The sequence below is a fragment of the Nelusetta ayraudi genome, unplaced genomic scaffold (assembly GCF_046127955.1).
Source record: "Nelusetta ayraudi isolate G7.1 ecotype Tasmania unplaced genomic scaffold, CSIRO-AGI_Nayr_v1 ptg000022l, whole genome shotgun sequence".
Lineage (NCBI taxonomy): Eukaryota > Metazoa > Chordata > Actinopteri > Tetraodontiformes > Monacanthidae > Nelusetta > Nelusetta ayraudi.
In genome coordinates this window covers 4,103,134-4,123,625 of record NW_027466072.1, presented here as the reverse complement: position 1 = coordinate 4,123,625, position 20,492 = coordinate 4,103,134, and the positions used below count along the sequence as shown (strand labels likewise).

General features: G+C 45.2%; 3 protein-coding genes across 3 annotated transcripts; 2 read left to right on the top strand and 1 right to left on the bottom strand.

Annotated features, from left to right (window-relative positions):
* Positions 1-1,413: 1,413 nt before the first annotated feature.
* Positions 1,414-3,356, top strand: ddit4 (DNA-damage-inducible transcript 4). Its single transcript, XM_076028169.1, has 3 exons — positions 1,414-1,573; positions 1,788-2,027; positions 2,167-3,356. The coding sequence occupies exons 2-3, from the start codon at positions 1,844-1,846 to the stop codon at positions 2,664-2,666; spliced, it is 684 nt and encodes a 227-aa protein (XP_075884284.1). The 5' UTR covers positions 1,414-1,573; positions 1,788-1,843; the 3' UTR covers positions 2,667-3,356.
* Positions 3,357-5,027: 1,671 nt separating this feature from the next.
* Positions 5,028-8,996, bottom strand: dnajb12b (DnaJ heat shock protein family (Hsp40) member B12b). The gene is made up of 8 exons (XM_076028168.1): positions 8,595-8,996; positions 7,284-7,461; positions 7,052-7,197; positions 6,795-6,968; positions 6,645-6,715; positions 6,400-6,509; positions 5,294-5,466; positions 5,028-5,197 (listed from the first exon to the last, which is right to left on the bottom strand). Exons 1-8 carry the CDS (start codon positions 8,725-8,727, stop codon positions 5,076-5,078), a joined length of 1,107 nt encoding a protein of 368 aa, XP_075884283.1. The 5' UTR covers positions 8,728-8,996; the 3' UTR covers positions 5,028-5,075.
* Positions 8,997-9,284: 288 nt separating this feature from the next.
* scd (stearoyl-CoA desaturase (delta-9-desaturase)) lies at positions 9,285-20,271 on the top strand. Its single transcript, XM_076028167.1, has 7 exons — positions 9,285-9,373; positions 9,410-9,769; positions 10,123-10,383; positions 11,568-11,698; positions 11,796-12,001; positions 13,659-13,891; positions 17,373-20,271. The coding sequence occupies exons 3-7, from the start codon at positions 10,146-10,148 to the stop codon at positions 17,570-17,572; spliced, it is 1,008 nt and encodes a 335-aa protein (XP_075884282.1). The 5' UTR covers positions 9,285-9,373; positions 9,410-9,769; positions 10,123-10,145; the 3' UTR covers positions 17,573-20,271.
* Positions 20,272-20,492: the final 221 nt, after the last annotated feature.

Here is a 20,492-nt window from a genome sequence, read left to right as displayed (position 1 = left end):
GTGGTTTTAGTTCAGATAAACTTTCCATTTTAATAATAAGTATGTACATAATGACTGTCATTGAAGGCATAGTGCGCCACCTCATATGTATTGTCACCAAATAGGGCATCAAAAAACAGGGATAATATCAACAATGTTTACAAAATGCATTCTGAATATAACATTTTAGACACTGGGCCTTTGGTTACATGACAGCACTGAACATATGTTTTCAGACTTTGTCAAATGCTGGCACATGAGCTACTCACTTTATGTGGTTATTGGCAAAACAACAACATTCTCTTCTTAAAGAATTTATTAAAACTTGCATTAATTCATACTTCCTCATCTATTTAATATTCGGTGACCAAGTGATACATTAATCCATAAACTTGGGTCTTGTTTTTTCTCAATCAGTCACATTTATAATTCAATTCATGATAGATTTACTGAGATAAAGCACATGAAATAATAAAGTATTGCATTTTTATTTGCTTAGCAAGAGGCATTTGTAATTACAATACTATGACATGCTGTGCAGTTACATGTGCGAAGCAACAACCTGTATTTTGGTTCTTCCCTGACATCACAGCTGGGACTGTATAGAAAATCTCATGTACTGGACCTTTAACAGTTGAGTTTCTGATTGCGGCCCTTTGACATTTTGTTTTGTGCATAAATACGAATACCAAAATTTAGAAAATTTGCCTCAACAGATAGAACGCAAAACCCAAACCAAACATCCCTTGTTGTATATTCCTGTCACCCTGAAGAGCATGGTGCACCAAATTGAAACGTATACCTGGCCACAGCATCCCAGCAGATGCCCTACACTGACCTCATGTCCTCCTGTTTTGCATTTTGTTTTATCATTAGTGCTGTTGTTGCATTGGTTTTATCTGTCTGCCATCAGAAGCTCGGAGTTCTGACATGCAACCGCTTGCGCCGATGCACTGGTGCTTGCATCTCCCTGTGTGTGAGTGTGCAGATAAAAAATTCTGATGTAATGCTTGGGCAAAACAGATGACGTAATGTTCATTGCAACACTGAGCCGGCAGGAGCTCTCCTTGCAGTGCCACCAATCTGCTGCTGCTGCTGCTGCTGTCACTGACTCTCAGCACAAAGGCACAAAGGCACAAGCCGAGCCCTGAGCAAAAGCTTTATGGATTGTTGTTGGACAAAAACAAGGTGTGCAACATGATCCCTGCAGAACCGACCAAGTGCCTGTACATTTCCATAGGACTGGAGGCTGCTATTCATCACCAGCCTTCCTCCCTCCCCCCCCTCCCCTTCCTCCCACTGTTTGTCTCCCTTCTCCGCTGGCATGTTACCAGGCAAGATACGGAGCAGATGGCGTGCCTCCCTTTTCGATTGGCCGAGCGGGGAGGGTGGGCGTGGCCAAACGGATCCCCTATATAAGCTTTGTTGCGAGACCAAGCCGCATAGCCTGGCAGCTGGCGACAGAGACAGGACGCCTCGGCAACTGTCGTCGGAGGTTTGCGCAAACAATAACTGACATAAAGTGTCAAAAGAAATTGTCTTGGAAACAAAGAATTGCTCGCGGATTCTGGCAGTGGACCTCATCGTGTTAGTTGTAAGTATTGCTTTATTTCTATTGCTGGTATTTTTTGGTATTTTAACAGCAGCAGAAAAGAACAATGCAGTGTCTTTTGCAAACTTGCTTGCTAAGTTATCTTTTAAAAATGTCAATTTTTCATGTGGCCACAGCTTCAACTTGAACATGCACGTTTGAAAGCTTATCCTCTTTTTCTTTTTCTTTTTGTCCGCTCCCCTCTATGAACAAACAGCTGACCATCAGAGAGCAGCTGATCCTGTTGAATGCTGCAAAGCGGACAAACAAGCCATGCCTATTCTCTCTGCACCCACGGACGCGAGCAGCCTGCCCCCCTCTCCGGTGGACGCCAGTCCCAGGAGGCTGTCCTGGAGCAAACTTGTGCAAAGGCTGGCCGACTTCAGCTCCCCGGCGAGCACCGGCAGCATCGAGTCGGGCTCCAACAATGGCAGCAGGAGTGACCTCTCGGACTCAGGTAAGCTGAGCTGCAAGAAAAACAATCTGCTTTAGAGGGATGAATGGAATCCTCCCCCTGGTTCACTCGGCATGTGCGGTTTTTAACCAATTGCTAATTTTTCTTTTAATCATTATTATTATTTCGTGTCCTATCACAGGTTCAGACGTCTGTTGCGAGCTGTCGCCCTCCAGTGATGACCTCTTCTACGACCCCATGGAGGAGACCATCCTCAAGGAGGTGGTTGACCTGATCGCAGGAAGCCTGAAAGAGGCCAAAGACTCGGACTGCGCCCTGCGCTGCGCCAAACTGCTCATCCCAGAGAAGCTCCTGGAGCACATCGGGCAGGAGCTGCTGCACCTGGCGGCCAGCGAACCGTGTGGCCTGCGGGGGGCCCTCATCGACCTGTGCGTGGAGCAGGGGCCCACCTGCGAGAGCGTGGCCCAGCTATCCGTGGACCCCTACCTCGTCCCCACCTTTCAGCTCACCCTGGTGCTGAGGCTGGAGTCTGGCGGCCTCTGGCCCAAAATCCAAGGACTTTTCAGCCCTAAGTCTCCCTCCACGCCGGTGGTGAGACAAGCCATCAAGCTCAGCACCGGCTTCCGAGTCATCAAGAAAAAGCTCTACTGCTCTGAGGAGCTGCTCATTGAGGAGTGCTGAGAGCCTCCACGCTGTTTTGTCTGCGGTTTTTCAAAAAAAAAAAAAAATGCAGTTGTTAAGCTCACTGAAGGGCCTTATCGCTATACCATGGTGTGTACTGTATGTAGAGCCTTCTGCACCGGAGCGGATGTATGTGATGACGTAGCCCATTGCTCCCACTGTAAGGGAGCTGAAGTCTTATGGTACGAGGGAGTGAAAGAAGAGTCACTCCAGCCCGACAGTCAGATTTTCATATGTAACCATCATATGTGACAACATCTGCTCCACTGGCGTTTTGCACGTACCCAACAGTTTCTGTTGAAACCACACAACGGCAGCTAGCTATAGTAACTCAAAAACCATTACTTTCTTTCCTTTCCTTTATATATATATATATATATGTATATATATATATATATATATATATATATATATATATACACATACATGAATTGTAATGTACTTTTGAGTGAACTGTACACCAAGCAAACCATGAGGGACCAGAGTGACTGCATGGATTAACAAGCAAAAAAGGCCTTGTGCAGTCGACGTGTGAGCCACAGCTTCTGATTAACAAAAGGTCATTTCTTGTGGTTTTGGCATAGACGCGTCCTGCTTCCCACATTATTTATTTGACATTCAAATGCTCATATCATTGCACTTTTTTTTCTACTTATATGACTGAAAAATAAATTATTTTTTTAAAGAGTCCTTGTGTGTGCCCAACTCATTTTTCCCCCAGTCTTTCCATACAGAAACACTGAAAGGGGAACCACAATTTAGGTGGTTTAACCATAAAGGTAAAAATGGTGAAGTATCTTGATTGTTGCAAGAGAGAAATACTTCAAATAGGGGATGGTGTGTTTTGCATGACGAGCTGACAGGCTCGTCTTGAAGAACATTCAGGAACAAAAAACAAAACAAACAAACCAAAAAAAACATGCAAAGAACCAAACGAAACGCAGCAAGCCGAGATGTGACATGTGCCAAAAACAGCTGAGAACATTTGCGGCGGAAGAATGCGGCACTGCTTGCGTTGCACATGTTGCACACACCAGTCCCCCCCCCCGAAAATGTGAGCAAGCACAAAGCCGTGTTTTTAGTTCCTGGTCTCGCTGGGCCAGGCGGCTGCCTCCACACACACGCCAGCAAAGCGCTGACTGAACTTTTCATCTCCGCATTGTCTCTGCTCGTTCTGCTCGCTGCGAGCACGTCACTGGACAGCGCGACATCTCAGCATCAAGTTTTTATTTGAAATCTATTGGAGTTAAAAACAAGATGGGAAAAGCAAGTGTGCAAGATTTGTTTGGGGTTGTAAGAGCAAATAATTGACATGATCTCAAAGAAATATAAAAACAAACAAACATATAGCACAATATAAACTTAAAAAAAAAATAGTGACATTGATTTTCAAACAGACAATGTTCATTAGGTACATTAATGCTCTGCAACTAGAAACTACTGAGGTCCCGTATTGGGTAGGCACGTCTGCAGCTCTATTGGCTTATACTGTGAAGAACATTGAGGGAACACTTAAAGTTCTAACGGCTATGACAACAACGGAGGTCAAGTGTAAAGGGATGTTTCCTTCATCTAAATTACGCGCATGCACACACACAGACACACACACACAGACACACACACACACACACACACACACACACAGTTTCGGTGTTTCAAGTGTAAGTCAGAGGAGAAAGAGAGAGCGTGTGTGTGTGTGTGTGTGTGTGTGTGTGTGTGTAAGTGTGTGTTTATCGGAGGTTTCGCGTTTCTCCTGCATAGTTTCAGAAGGTGCATCTGAAGTGAAGTCCACAAACACTTTGTCAAAGGAACCTCCTCCGCCGATTTGACTGCAGCAAAGAAACGGGAAGCATTCACTGTGGTGCCAACACGACTAGAAAATGATTAACATCCATGTCTCTATATCTAACCACTACTTCTGTTTTTTTTTGTTTTTTTTTTTAAAAACAGCGGCCTCCCTCAAAAAACAAAACAAAACAAAACAAAACATGAACTGACCATTGGTCAGTTTGATGGCTCCGGGTAAAAACTGGGACCTGAAGATTCTCCAAGCCCCGCTATGTTATGAGGAAGGCAAGCTATTATAATTGGCTTTCTCTCTATATGTCATTATATTAACAAGGTCGGATTTTCACTTCATATTCCAGAGTTGCAGTTTGGCTCAGCCAGTCAGTTCGATGCAGGTCGCTGCTGGTTTGTTTGTGTTGCTCGATGAGTCATCCTTAAATCTTCACATTGTTAAAGCTCTTCTATTTACAGCCAGTGATGTTTTATGTTGACTCAGCAAACCTGGAAGAAAACACACGAAAAAACAAGACATTCAGTCAAATATGATGCTCAAGTATTGCAAACAAAACCGTCAGCTGGACGGGTTTAGTCGCAGGAAAACTTGCTTTGGCCGCAGCAGCCTCATCCGTTTAGCGAAGCCGTGATCTCAGACAGCTTGACGCAGCTCGGCGTGCGAGCTCGCTGGGCCCTCTGGTACAGATCGCCATCTCCAAAATAGCGAGCTCGGTACAGCATGCCCTCCTCTGCAAGAAGCAAGGCAGGACACCACAGTGAAGACACAGTCAGTCTTTAACTGTCACCCCGAAAACTGATTAAAACGGATTTGAAACTCTGCATACTTTGCTGCTTTTCTTTCCAGCAGTTGTTACGGAGGCTGGAGATGTAGTCGTCCTCCACTGTCTTCTCCAGGTTCCTCAGGATCACCCCAGTGAACTCCTTGGAGAAGTGCTCCCCCACGTAATATGGCACTTTCAGGTTCTCCGTGAGCCTCTTCTGCGTGTAACCCGCTGACCTGCGCGGAGATACAGGAGTGAGACTGGCAGCGACGGAATCATGTGAGCGTGACGGCGACAACTGACAGACGGATGACATGGCAGACAGCTCGGCTGGTGTGACTTGAGGCTGAACGGGTCACATGTGGGCCAGAAGCCACAGAAGTTTCAAAGAAGGAAACACAGAGAGAGGTGCATTGATATTTGTAGTGTAGATTTAAAATGCTTAGTGAACTGATCTCATGCGATACAATACATGATGCGATGATAATAACCAATATGTGACATTGTAATAAAGTTTTGTGATCCATAATGCACAAACAGATTATGATATATTAGTACTGTGGTCAAGACAGCTCCAACCAAGGCCAAGACATTATCAAGACTAGAGAGTATCGAGATCGAGACCAGACCAAGACTGTATAAATCAAAGAAAAATAACAACAAAAAAAACAAAATAGACCAGTATCTTTTTTAAATTCAAGTTTGCTTCTAAATCGAACAGCAACATCTCTTTTCAGCAAGGTAGATTTTAATTATTTTCTTTAACATTTTGCTGCTTTGCCAACTATTTTGAACCATTTTCAAAAAAACAACTTTGCTTCATGAAATTAAAAAATTAAAGATTAAGGGGGCAGGGTCTCACTCTGGGTGTCACAAAGAGAGCGTAACACAACAGCAGCTGGATTCTTTTCTGTTATTATCTGTCACTGCAGTGTTGGCCGAGTCTTGACCGATCGCCATCAAAAATCCCAAGTCCATCCAGTCCGAGACCGAGACAGAACCAAGTAAAAATGCCTCAGAGTCCCGAGATCAGACCAGACCCTTAAAAAGTGGTCTGGAGACCAAGGTCAATCTCCAGTACTACAACACTCGGACATATTATGGAATATTAATCGAAAGAAACAGGCGGTAACTGTGGACAGACTTCAAAACTGAGAAGCAAGACTCACGGCCTGTAGCTGAGACTGTAGGGGGGGTTGTTGACCATGATCTGACTGAGCGCTGACACAATGACCAGGATGAGTATTGGCATGACCTGCACAAAGAGAGCCAGCCCCCCCTGCAAAACAAACAAACAAACAAACTAAAAAGTTCAGCGACTCAGTACAAAATTCTCAGAACAAAAAAAAGAAAATCTCAAAAGCAACTCAATGTCTCCCTCTGCTGTCCGCCAAGAGGTGAGCAGACGACTTACATCCCGCGGCCGCTCCCTCCTCTCTCGTCTTTGGTAACGCATCCTCCCCTCATTGTAGGCGTTGGCGGTGCCTGCGTCAAGGTGACACGCGTTATCGGGGCAGGTCACGCTCGTGTTGGCGGTCACAAAGCAAAACACAGAGACACCTACTCGACGGGTAGCCTCCACCGAAGAACATGTTGAAGAGATCCTCTGGGGAAATATCGGGCTCAAAGTTCCCATTTTCTGGTCTTTGTCTGGACGGGTTCGTCCTCTCGTCACCACACTGGTCGTACTGTCGCCTTTTGCTGGCGTTGCTCAGAACAGCGTACGCATTGCCAATAGCTGTTGGCAAAGAAAAATACTTTGACATTTGACACTCCAGTTGATCTACACTTTCATCTTTGTCGTTTACCAGTTAACCTCACCTTTAAATGCATCCGTGGCGCCTGGAGCGTGATTCTTGTCCGGATGGAACTTCAAAGCCAGCTTCCTGTAGGATCGTTTGAGTTCGTCCTCTGAGGCGTCCGTCTGCACCCCGAGAATTTCATAGAAGTCTTTACACTGTTTTACCCTGCACGGATAAGACCTCGTTAGTGACAAAGCAGCTGCTTGGTCCAACTAATCTTCCACATCAACAGGATTCTCAGCCTGCCTCACCTCCTCACAGCTTCCATCTGATCTGCTGTGTAGGGTTTGGAACTGTCTGAGGGCTTGGCTTCAGGTCTGGGGCCGTTGCTGTTAGTCTGCCGCTGTCGGGGCCCCTGGTCACCACTGAAGTCTGGGGGTCCCTCTTGTTGAGGCGTGAACCCATTCCTCGCTATTAGCTCCAGCAGTGCTAGATATAATAGATTGTTGTTTATTAACATTACAATTTTGATAGTATTGATTTGATAATTTTGATTTTGATAATTTTGATATATTATTCATACAACTGTGTGTGTACATACATACATACAAACATATGTATATATATATATATATATATATATATATATATATATACATATATATACATATATATATGTATATATATATGTATATATACATATATATATATACATATATATATATATATATATATATATATATAAATATATATATATATATATATATATATATATATGTATATATATATATATATATATATATATATATATATATATATATATATATATATATATATATATATATATATACATATATATATATATATATATATGAATGTAATTTCCTGAGTCGGTCTGTGTATTTCTAAATTATCATCTTTCCCTTGAAAAAATACCCTCCACAAAAAAGTAGAAATTCTGGAGATGTGAATTTTTGAGTTGCCCATCAATAAATGAACAAATGAATCAATCTATATTGATTGATACAGGTTTTTTTTTTTCTTATGCGAGAGATGTCAGTCAGAGGGGGGATTTTCTGTTTTTGACTTTGTGTGTTTCTTTCTGTGTTATTGTACATTCATTGTACATTTTAGATTTTGCCTCATGTGCCAAAGTCCCAGAAGTCTACTAAAATGTCAAAACGACATGCATTAGTCAAACAGATGCAGCCATCCAAAGCAAGGCGTTAAACAGATGTTTATGTAAGAAAAGCAGCTATTCAATGAGCAACGTGTGCTCCGTTCCTGGGCTTTTAGTCCTACAAATCAAAAGCGAAGCATTCTTGTCATATCACACTCATGACCAGCCAGTGTTACAGAATGCGCAGCATCACAACAACAAGAACACTCCGATCCGTCTTTCACTTATAGCACATCGGTACATTAGTGAGTTTGAGACGGCAGGGCCAGCAGATGGGACGAGCTCGGGCTGCGGCGCTACCGAAGGCCGCGGCTACACGCACCGCAGCTCTCATCCGGGATGCAGGTGATGCTGATGATGCTGCTGCGCTACCCACCCCCGTAAGCCGCAGGCAGCGCCCCTCTCTCTATTCGGCCATTTTAGCTGGGCTCCTTCAACTCACCCTTTGCTTTATCCGTCGGGAAGAGTCTCTGCGCCTTCTCCAGGAACCTCTGCGCCTTGTCCGGCTGGTCGCCGGCCAGCGCCGCCGTGGCGATGTCGATGCACCGCTCCGCCTCGTCCCTGTTGACTTCCATTGCGGAGGAACCGGGGCAGCCGCTCACTGGACCAGAAGTAAATAAAAGGCGCTTGCTGATGACGTCACTGGGATGCTGCAGATGGAACGAGGGTCATTTTTTTTGTTGTTGCGTGGCATACATTTGCCCGAGTGCGGACGACAGTTTTAGCCGATAGCGCCCGGAGACCTCACTGTGAAATTGGTTCGCTGCTCTTTTCCAGAGAGCAGCGTCTATTCCTTGTGCTGCCCACATCTTCCGCTAGATGGCGGCAAATGGTCTGTTTTCGCCAAGAAGGTGAACCGTGTGCATCTGTAAAATATTGATAATAATAATAATAATAATAATAATAAAAGGCAATGCCTCTTCCTTCAAAATACATTTTCCTATGCAACCTCATATTTTTTTTTTTTTTTAGCTAACAGAAAAAAATGCACATAAAACTGTTTGATGTATACAATTCGAAATTCGTCACATCATAAGGACGAAACACTTTAGTGCAGCAGAATTCTTTCTTTCAACTATTCCGTGTTCTTCACATCGGGTTTAAATCAACCGTGACGTGTGTCTGTGTTCCTCTGTCCGGAGTGGGAGGGTTTCTCTGTTTGCCGTCTGCCAGGAACCCGTTTGTACTTGTTTGAATGTTTTCTTTCCCCCTACACCTCTTGTATGTGTGTTAACGCTCTTCCCACACTGCGAATAGCGGCGTGAATGCATTTAAATCAGTGCGTGTCTAGACAGCAACAGCTGCTCTCCAGGGGAGGTAAACGTACATCTGTCAAGTGAGACGAATAAAAGGTGAACAGCAGATAAAGCAGCAGCCAATCAGACCTCGTGCTTCAGGCGGCATCCGGCCGCTGATTGGTCCGCCGCGCCACCGAGCTCCGGCTCATATTGATTCGTCCGCTGCGGAGTCCGACTATCACTCCCTCTCTTTTCCTCTCTCCCTCCCTCTCTCTATCTCCCTTCCTCTCTCTCACCCCCGTCGTCTCGGTGACTGTAGTTTTTGGTTGAGGTGTCCACCTTCACCCCGTGCAACATTTCGCACTCGGGCGTCGATTCGGTGAGTTTGCTCTCCTTTTGCTCCTGTAGTTCCTCTCCTCCGTACAGGTGTTATGTCGGTTTTGGTTAGAGCGCAGCATTTGGTGTGTGTGATATAACTCAGCATCATCGTTACATTACCATCGTCGTCGTCCTCCCCCCCCCCCCCCTCCCTCCTCGGCAGAGCCGTGCTGCTATCCTAGCCTGCTAGCACAAGGGGAGAAAAATAAATAAATAAATATTCACCGCGGGCGCTGGAGCTATTGAACGTATGTGCGTATGGCACAGACACGGGCGCATCACCATCCGTAACCGCGGCTGCTTGGCCCCCGTCGTTATTGGCATATATTTATCTGTTCTTCTCCCCCATCCAAGAGCATCAACAAACCGCTGCCACGATGACGGAGGCGGTGGCGTCGCAGCAACATCACAGGTCCAACAGCAGCAGCAGCAGCAGCCCAGGCACGGAGGCCACCACGGAGGACGTGTTCGACGCCACATACAAAGAGCAGGGGGGCCCCCGGCCTCCCCGGATCATCGTGTGGAAAAATGTCATCCTGATGACTCTGTTGCATCTAAGTGCCGCGTACGCCATGCTCCTCGTCCCTTCCGCAGCCCCCCTGACCTTGCTCTGGTGTGAGTACACGCACGAGTCCTCCTGCTACCTGTTAACCGTGTCTCTGCAACACGTCGATCGATTGTGTGTGTGTGTGTGTGTGTGTGTGTGTGTGTGTGTGTGTGTGTGTGTGTGTGTGTTTTATTATTATTTATTTTTCCCGCCCGCCCCTCCATTTACATTTTACTATTTACAGCCTACAGAGAGATGATGCCGGCTTCCACCTGGTGTTTGGTATAAGAATATATGTGTGAGAGCGAGGCTCCTGGTTCCAGGGTGTTGTGGTGTGACAGACAGACAGACAGACAGACAGACAGGCAGGAAGACAAACAGACAGGAAGACAGACAGACAGACAGACAGAGATGAGATCCGATGTCACGGTTTCCACGCCGCGATAAAGGGATTGTTTGCCATTACCGATCACAGTCTGAGTCGCTTTGTAGTTCAATGAGCAGTGATCTCAATAGATTCATCCTCACAATCGTCATCATCGTCATCATCGTCATCAGTGTCATCACGTGCCGTTACGTAATCAGAGCGCCTAGAGTCCGTTTGACGAGCCCCATTGTTGTTGTTTTTTTTCTTTTTCTGTTGCTTCTATTCTGAAAGTAGCGGATTGTAAACTGGGCCGATTGAACAAGTAAAAGTGATGTGTAGGCAAGTTCCAGATCAATGTTGACCGCTGTTTTGATTTATTTATTTTTTTAATTAGTTCATGTCTTATAAACATTTACATCTTGATTTCATAAATTACATCACTGTTCCACATGATGCAAAACTCCCTTAAGCAATGTATTCTTACCATCTTTACTTCTTGTGTTGGTTCCATCTTACAGAAAGTTTGTATTAAAACCCCTTGGTACTAGAAATATGCCCTTTGTGATGTCACAAAAAGCACTAATACTTGTCCTGGTCACCTTGTTTTTTGTTGCCTTCTCAACATGAGAAGTTAAACAGAGCATCAGTTTTGGCAGGAAGGGAAAAACCCAGCGTTTATCAGCTGAATCAGATATTTTCATTGATCTTTTTTTTTGATTTTGGTGTAGTTGTGTAACGCTGCTTCGCTGTGTTCCAGAGTGAATTTGGGTAGAAAACATGGGAGCTGTAGTGTCACTTTACCAGGCTCACCAATGTGCAACAATAAATGCCAGGTGTCGAAGGCATTAGCTAATTTTCTCGTTGTCGACTCTTTTCTCTCCACAGCTGTGCTTTGTTTTGTGATAAGTGCTTTGGGAATCACGGCAGGAGCTCACCGCCTGTGGAGCCACAGATCCTACAAGGCCTCGCTACCTCTGAGGATCTTCCTCGGCGTCGCTAACTCCATGGCATTTCAGGTAACCGCCCGCACAGACGCACACTTACTGCGGTAATTGCCGTTTTGGTGGCCAGCGCTAAGTACCGTGTGGCATCCGTCTCCTCCTCGGTCCACAGAATGATATCTACGAGTGGGCCCGGGATCACAGGGTGCACCACAAGTACTCGGAGACAAACGGTGACCCTCACAACGCCACGCGGGGCTTCTTCTTCGCCCACATCGGCTGGCTGCTAGTGCGCAAACACCCGGAAGTCATCGAGAGGGGACGAAAGCTGGAGCTCAAGGACCTGCTGGCCGACAAAGTGGTTATGTTCCAGAGAAAGTAAGTGGTCTGAAGTCAGCAGCGGTGAAGGTGTCCCATTGTATTCTAATGTTACATGTTACAGTTATAGTGTGACTCACGCTGCTGGTACGAGGTCAGAGTCACAATGTTTTTACAATGTGTGTGTGTGTGTGTGTGTGTGTGTGTGTCATTGTTCTGGGTTTATTTGGGACATTAAAGGTCCCATAAGGTGCAACATTCACTTTAGAATGTTTTCTTATAAGCGAGTGCAGGCTGCCAGTGAGGGCTGGGCGATTTTGGACAAAAACAAAATCCTGATTTTTGTTTTTGCTGAAAACTCAATTTTCAATTTCGATTTTGATTTTTTTTGGTAACACTACAAAAAAACCAATGACATATATGATTTCAAATAGTTTATCTTTATTTATAAAGAAAAATAGCAAACAAATTTTCTTAATGGGAATGTAGTGCAACTGATAGACACTGTTCTTCTAGCGGTTCTTCATAAACAAAGATGAAGTTCCCTCATTTGGGAATAAAGTGCAAACTTGAGAACCAAAAACAAATTAATCTCCATGTGAATCAAGTGACCACCTTAACTGTCTTTCACCAAACATCCACTTTCAAAATAAAAGGCTTTTCTATCATCTTGAACAACGATGAATAAATAAAGTGCAAAACTTTTGCATTTTGTAAAATAAAGGCACACTGCCCGGAAGCATGCAAGAGGAAAATTAATTTTAATATTTTCCTCTTCTTTTTTTTTAACATCGTCTTGACTAATACATTTGAATTGGATTTAAAATCGATTAATTGCATAGCCCTACTGCCAGTGATCAGGATCATCTCGTCCTTTTTCTAAGTTTGCATGCTAAAAACACCTCCTGGAAATCATCCCTTTGTGAAATCTTAAAAGAGACGCTGATGCCTTTAGTTGGTTTGCTAAGACACACCTGGCCAGGTGCTGTCTCCGCCCTGTGGGACCACCTTTTTTTTTTCTCCTTCAGAACATGTTGGCGGTCCAACAGAGCATCAATTTTTGCAGGAAGCTAAAATTATACGCGTTGTGTGGGAGGCTGTAAACAGTTGGCTAAATATATACTGTTTTATTCCCATCTAGAGAACCTTTTGGATAATTTGTTATGCAACGTTACTCCATTTGCATCCAAAAAATATACCGCAAAATAAATGAAGATTTGAAAAGAGCCATAGTGTGCAACCTTTAAAGTTTAAACACACTCAGCAGGACTTGGAGCATCACATCACTTGGAATCCACTTGTGCACTCAAAATATCTAAAAACAAATGTTGTAATTTAAGATTGAAGATAAGGATTCCAAAAAGTACAAAGACATGCAGAGACGTTTTAAATAGTAATGCAGTCATCTGCTTGTTTAAAGGGCTTCAAGCTTGTCTAGGAGAAGATTCTCCAGCGCTGCAGCCGTGTCAAACACAAACGTTACTTCTTTGGCAAGACTTTGCAACGTTACCTCACCTGAAATGATGAGCAAACATACACACAAAGAAGCCTCGAGCTTTCTGATGTTCAGACTGTGTGAGTCATTCAGGTTGAACAGGCGAGCGGTTGCTGTTAAAAAAAAAAAGAACAGGTGTCATGTGGGTGAAAGGTGGCGCTGCAGCAGTCCCGGGTGTTTGTTCTGACTCCTGACGGCGCCTTTCTCTCCTCTTACCGTCAGGTACTACAAGCTGTCTGTGCTGCTCATGTGCTTCTTCGTCCCCATTTCCGTGCCTTGTTACCTGTGGGGGGAGTCCCTGTGGGTGGCCTACTTCGTCCCGGCGCTGCTGAGGTACACGCTGGTGCTCAACGCCACCTGGCTGGTCAACAGCGCCGCGCACATGTGGGGCAACAGGCCGTACGATCAGACCATCAACCCCCGGGAGAACAAGTTTGTCACCTTCAGCGCCATCGGTATGGAAACACAACACGTAACACGCACGTAACAGTTGTTGTGATAAGGATTGTTGTCACTGTGCAGCTCCGTTGAATGCGCGATATGATTCCGGTCGCGTGCACGCAGGTATTTCAGTCTCAGGATTAGCCTGGTCTGTGCCCTTTGACCTTTGGTCCACTTGCGAACGCTGAAAACTGAGCTTTTGCTTCGCTGTTAGCGTGTTTGCAGCAAACGGAGGTGTTTTTTTTTTTTTTTGACGTTTGATCTTTTGCGTGTGATTTCTGCACGACTTTTATCTTCTTTGCGACAGCAGATAATAAGTGGCAGACAGGAACGCAGCAGTGGAATCTCTCTGGCGGGATGTTTTTAACACGTGCGTGCAGAAACATGCATCCATCGGGTGGCGTCTTCTCCTCGCGTTTTTATTGGCTCTCGATTCCACTGAAACGTTCACAAGCACCTCGGCGTCGTCATTGCCACTTCACGCGTTGGCAGCTGTTTCCTTGCTAATGAGCCACTTCTGCTTTTCTTTGGGTTTTTTGGACGGCCAGTGCGTCATTACTTTCAGAGGCGTCGGCGCCAACTTCTGCTTCGCCGTGCGCCTGAGATTCTGCTCGCAAGGTTGCATGCGGACTGATTTCCAATCTGCATCTCGTTGCTTCGGTGCACATGTACGCAGAGACACTCAAATGCTATCGAGCTCAGGTGTGAGGGCGGATGGTCCAATCAGCAGCACCAGATTGTACTCAATATGTTCCATCCATCCATCCATCCATCCATCCATCCATCCATCCATCCATTTTGTGGAGGCTTTGTGTAACATGTCCATCCTGTCCAAAGTTAATAGTTCCGATGAAGGTTGCTAAAGATTTACTTTGTCATAAATCTGTCGATCCTTTTTCCATCACCACTCACTGGCTGCGTTTCCGTTACAGTTTTACACAAAAGAGACAATTCTAAAATTTCAACAAAGTACAATTGCAATTTGCAGGCGTTTCCATTGAATGGCGTCAACCGTATAAGCCGCAATTCTAGTAAAGTCTCGTCCAGCGGGACCCCACTTTGAGGAGAATGGAGGTACAACATATCTTGTATATCGTTTCTTGGAAATCAGATTTATTTTGCGTGAACTGGTCACATGACCCCGTACGTCATGTCCGCTGACGTGTAGATGCGACAGAAGTGTTTCCATGACACTCTTGCGATACACCTCCATATGGATACGTCTGGAAAACCAGGTTCAGATGTTTCCATGACCAGTTGTCTGGTGGTGAAGGTAGGTGGCTATGCCACACAGAAAGACACACCACACACACACATACAGTTGCCCAACCAGCCTCAGGTACAACTGGTCGAGTCGTGCAAACTCCATGCAGACAAGGGAGAATCGAACCCACAACCTTCTTGTGCAGCCACACAATAGGTTCACGGGACAGAGTGGATGGTGGCTCACGCGGCCGCACTGCTGTCCGCCCAGTATCAGCTGTCTTCCTCAGAGACGGCGCCTGCATTTCTGACATTGTGTGAAGGAGATGCGTCGCTGGGCTCGACACCGCAGACAATGTGACCGTCTGTCTGTTTGTCTGCCAGCCGCATATTGTACAACTACAACAAAGCGACACTGTTCAATGGCCAAGACCGGCGGGTTTTGTTGTCCGTTCACAGGGATCGGTAGCAGGGTGGATAGTAAACACGCTGCGCTTGAACGCTGCGCAAGTGTGACCGCGGTAACCATGGCGACGACGACTGTGCACTTCAAACTGTGTCACTGTGGTTTGGCCTCGGCCGCCACCAGAACAGAGCCAGTGGTGGCCACCTGAGCGGGCGCAGGCCGGCCTGGGTCACGCCCTGTTTGCACTCGCATTTCTCACCGGATGTCGGTAAAAAAGAAATGCACACGGCGCCCCTAGTGTTCATTGCGAGGGAGTGCGAGTCTTCATTCAGAAGGAAAAAAAACACCTCGGCCTGAGCCGATGGGAACTTGCGAGCTGTGACGATGGGAAAGATTTGATGTGTGGTTTTTTTGTTTTTTTCAATTCAGTTGTGAGAAGAACTTGCACTGAACACCACTGCGACAAAACTAAGAGCAATCTTTCATTCCAGTAAATTGGAAAATGATCAGGCGCCAACCCTGGGTTCTGGAAAATGTGTCTGCGGTGCTCGGCAATTTTCTAGTAACGTGATAAATGAGCCCATTCATCACATAGAGGGGAGAATAGCAATGTGGTCGGGACACAGTGACATGGAAACCAGGAAGCTATAAAGCTGCTGTTATGTGATACAAACGCAACTCATCCATTTATTTGCCATTAGTGTCCCACATTTTTGTAATAATAGAATGCATGCATGCATGCATGCACACACACACACACACACACACACACACACACACACAAACAAACATTAACATGTAGCTCCAGTGCAGACTTGTGTTTAATGTGTTTTATTAGAGAAGGGGGCGTGGCCATCAACAGACTGATTCATTTTGCTGTGATTTATGGCTCCATTTGACTTCTGCCTCTTATATATGAGCAGGGCGGAAGTGCGTGCGCACACATGCACGCGACCACAGGCACACACACACACACACACACACACACACATTTAAATGTCATCCATCCATCTCTTTTTTTAAACACAGGTTGACATTTCTGCAGCACTCTGAGTGAACCAGGGCCACTACTGAGATAAATGAAAGATCTCATGTTTGGCACCGGATTTCTATAAATAATCAGAGTCTCCAACACTCGCTGCAGACATGAGAGGAGATCTTCTCTTCTTCTTTCGCTCGCTCCGCTCTTCAGACAGAGTGCTACAATGCACAATTTTAGCACAGAGCTAATTGGATGGAAAAGTGTGCTGCCGTTGAAAGATGCCGTTGGTTGTACGGAGAAGAGGGAAGTGCGATTGAAGCAAGTTGAATGAAAGCAGAGAAAGAGCCTTGCATTTTCTGGAGTTGTTTTGGCTCAGAATCGTGATTAGAGCAGGATCACAGGTGGGTGAAGCCATCAGCAGCTGCGTTTCAATCAGCCCTAGAATGGTGCAAAACCTAAATATTGCAAATAAAAATTGGTCATAGAAACACCTAAACTTGGAAAAACCTGTCAGATATGGCGAAAAGGTTTTGACGCTCTCATCAGGTGGTTTTTCAGCTGTCTCGATATAGAGGTATATTGCGGTGTTATGTGCTTTACACCATTCAATGGAAACACCTGCAAATCACAATTGTAACTTTGTGGAAATATCGCTTTTATTTCGTGTTTTGCGCACCACATTTGCGGAAAAACTAATGGAAAAGCAACTGGCGATTGGTGAGCAGGCTGCATGGTTCCTCACAACTGAGCTGCATAAAAACCTTTTGATAGAGAGCTGTGAACAAACACAGGGCTAAATGCTCATTTCTGTAGATTTCTAGAAACTTCTAAAGATCTGAGAATGGTTTGTGATGTTGAACCTTGGGGGAAAAAAACACGCTCAACTCCTCCCTCTTGTGTGCAGGTGAAGGATTCCACAACTACCACCACTCCTTCCCCTTCGACTACGCCACCAGCGAGTTTGGCTGCAAGTTGAACCTCACCACCTGCTTCATCGACCTCATGTGCTGCCTGGGCCTGGCCAAGGACCGCAAGCGGGTCTCCCACGAGGCGGTGGAGGCCCGGATACAGCGCACCGGCGACGGGAGCCACCGCAGTGGCTAGTTGAGACCTTGGGGGGGGGCGGAGAGTCGGGCTCATCTGTGAGACAAAGGAACCCAGGAGGAGGAGAAGAAGAAGAGTATAAAGCTTCACCAGTCCTTCGACAGCGATACATTTCTCATCCTCTGAGAATACAACGTCAGCTTTATGGAGGCCTCGACCGCATTTCTTTTTTTTTTTTGCTTGTTTTTTTTTTTTTTTTTCATGTTGTGTTTTTTTCGTAGCTGTAAACTAAAAAAAAAAAGAAAGAAAAAAGTTGTTGGAGACCCGACACGGAACACATTTTTCTAAGCTCTTGACCTTCTCATCGACCAGTGAGACTCATCGAGCGCTTGCAAAGATGTCCCGTAGTGTTGAAGCGTTTATCGACATAAAAAAAAAGATCAGTTCATCCTCCATCGTTTTGTGTGCGCGTTACGTCATGCAGAGGTCATGTAGCCAATTGTTTTATATCGCGTGTCCAAGTTGTGCGCAGACGCAAATCAAATAAAAAAGAACAACGACGACGACAACAGGCGGCGACGTGATTTCACGACTGGAAGCAGCGGGGCGACTTTTTTTCGTTTTTACATTACGCACTTTCCGCAGCTCCGGTGTTTTGCGTTGAGCTGTAACGACACGATGGCAGACAAATCTTAAGCCAAAACTGTTTGAAAACCGAGTCACACTGTGTGGCACCCTGTTTTCTCCAAACCAAAATGCATAAATATATATAAATGTCAAGAAGAAACAGACAAGACACGCTGCAGCCAGCGGCGGTCGTCGTGCCCCAAAAAATGTTAGAATGATATTGGAGGAATTTATCAGAGAAATGAAAAACTGCCACTTTGTCGGGAGAGAAAACGACACTGTTGTACTTAAAACCCCGAGCAAAGGTTTGCTCCGCTTTTGCTTCCCATCGTGCCAAGAGAGCGCCGAGTGTTGCCAAAAACCACCTGGAGGGTCGACCTTCGCGGCACGGCGGCTTCGCCTCCCTCTCGAAACCTTTCCTTTCATTTTTTTAAAACCCCAAAACTTGCTCGCTCCCCTGTCTTTCTAGCCCCTCCCCCGGAGGTGTGAGCGGGCGCTGGATGTAGCAGCCAGGCGTGCGACGGCTCCAGCCAGATGGTGGCGCTGTGTTTGTTTGTGGTGCCGTCGTGGTGGGTCGGTGACTTCCTGGTGGCACGAGCTGTGTGCGGTACGAGTGTGTTCGATGGAACTGTGGCCAGGTGTCAATGTAGGTTGGGGTTTTGTGGGTGGTGGTTCTCTCGCGTGGCAGCATCTGGTTTCCTCTTTAGATGTTTCCAAGGTCGTCTTGTTGCGAAATTCGTCTATTTTATTTTTTGTTTTTTTTGTTTTTTTGGTGCATCAGTGTTTGTTTCTTGGATTCTGGTGTGTGGAATGCTGGTATTATCTTGTTTATGTATTTATTTATTTTGTTCCATATTGACAAAAAGATTGCTGTAAAGTGAAACTGTTTATCTCTGCATCCTGATATTTGGCAGATCTGGGGTTTCAAATAGAAGTTTTCTTGTTTGGTTTTCCTGGAAATTTCGCAGAAACTTTACATGGGAAGTACAGCTTGGGGAATTAAGGAGATATTACAATTTGGGATCAAAGCAAAATTTTTGGAGCTAGCGGATACAGTTTTATAACCTTTGTCATATACAAATATGCCATTCTTGCTCGTCCTTATGAAAAACATGCACAAAGACCAATTGGAATTTTTCAAAACTATTTTCAACCTTTTTATTGTCAACGTTAAGGTGCATGTTGGCTCACATTTAACATATCTGAATTACAAGCTTGTCATCTCCGGGATAAACACATTTGCTTCTTAAACTTCACAGTATGGAAATATATGTAACTGGATGTGCTTGTGCTCAATTGCAAGTTTGTGGCATCAGTAGAAGTTCTACATAAATGTTAATAAGTCAGTTTTGTTTATTCCAAATGTAATTTTTACATGACGTGCAGCTTGCAAATTCCAGTTTATCCCTGTTAATTCCAGACACATTCCTGCCTGGTCATAATGTTCTCATTATTTCCCACGCAAAGTTTCCAGCTCTGAAAATTCCAGGAACTTTGCAACCCCAGACAGATCTCTATTTCTTTGTAACAAAAACAAAAATAGTAGAAAAATTAGAGCACTTGTATTTTGTTCAGAGTCAGGATACAACCTAATGCCTTATGAGATGCATCTATTCCTGATCTCCTCTTTATCCCGTCAGCTGAAGCCACAGCGCGCTTGTTGACTGAGCTCCGTGTTTACAGGCCGAGGCCCACGAAGGAACAATCTTTTTATTCTCACGAGCATTTAATTTAGGCAAACAGTGGCATGACAACCTTTAATTACGGTCAGACTAGGTCAAGGATGAGTCATGCAACATCCTGTCGCCTGATTTAAAGGTTGAGTAACTGGCAGAATACTGGCGTCAATCGTGCCAAACAAGTTTCCACCCATTCTTGCATTGTGGCAAATTAGAACGAAAAAAAAAACAACAACACACACACACACTGAACTCCCAGGTGCTGCTGTGTGGAATCCTAAATGAATTACAAAGCACTTAACCAAGCCTGACAATTACCACGAGCCATGCTTAACAAGTCCCTTTTCCCAGAGCGCCGAGATCTGCACCAGGGAGGCTCCAAATGTCCCCCTCCCATCTTTAACCGTACTCTGAAAATAAAACACAATATTTTCAATACACTTGGAATTCAAACCTGTCGTTGCTCTTGTTTTGTGTCTCCTCCTCTTTTTGCCGCCACTGCGTATACTGGAGCCAAGTGAACACGCTTGCACTGGGCACGTTGGTCACGGTTAAACCAGGCCAACCAACCAACTCTGCACTTGTTTGCTTTTCCTCACAAATGAAGACGGCACCCAAAGTATGTGAGGAGTGGTTTACACAGGACAGGGAGGAATGTAGCGCCGTGGCGCTGA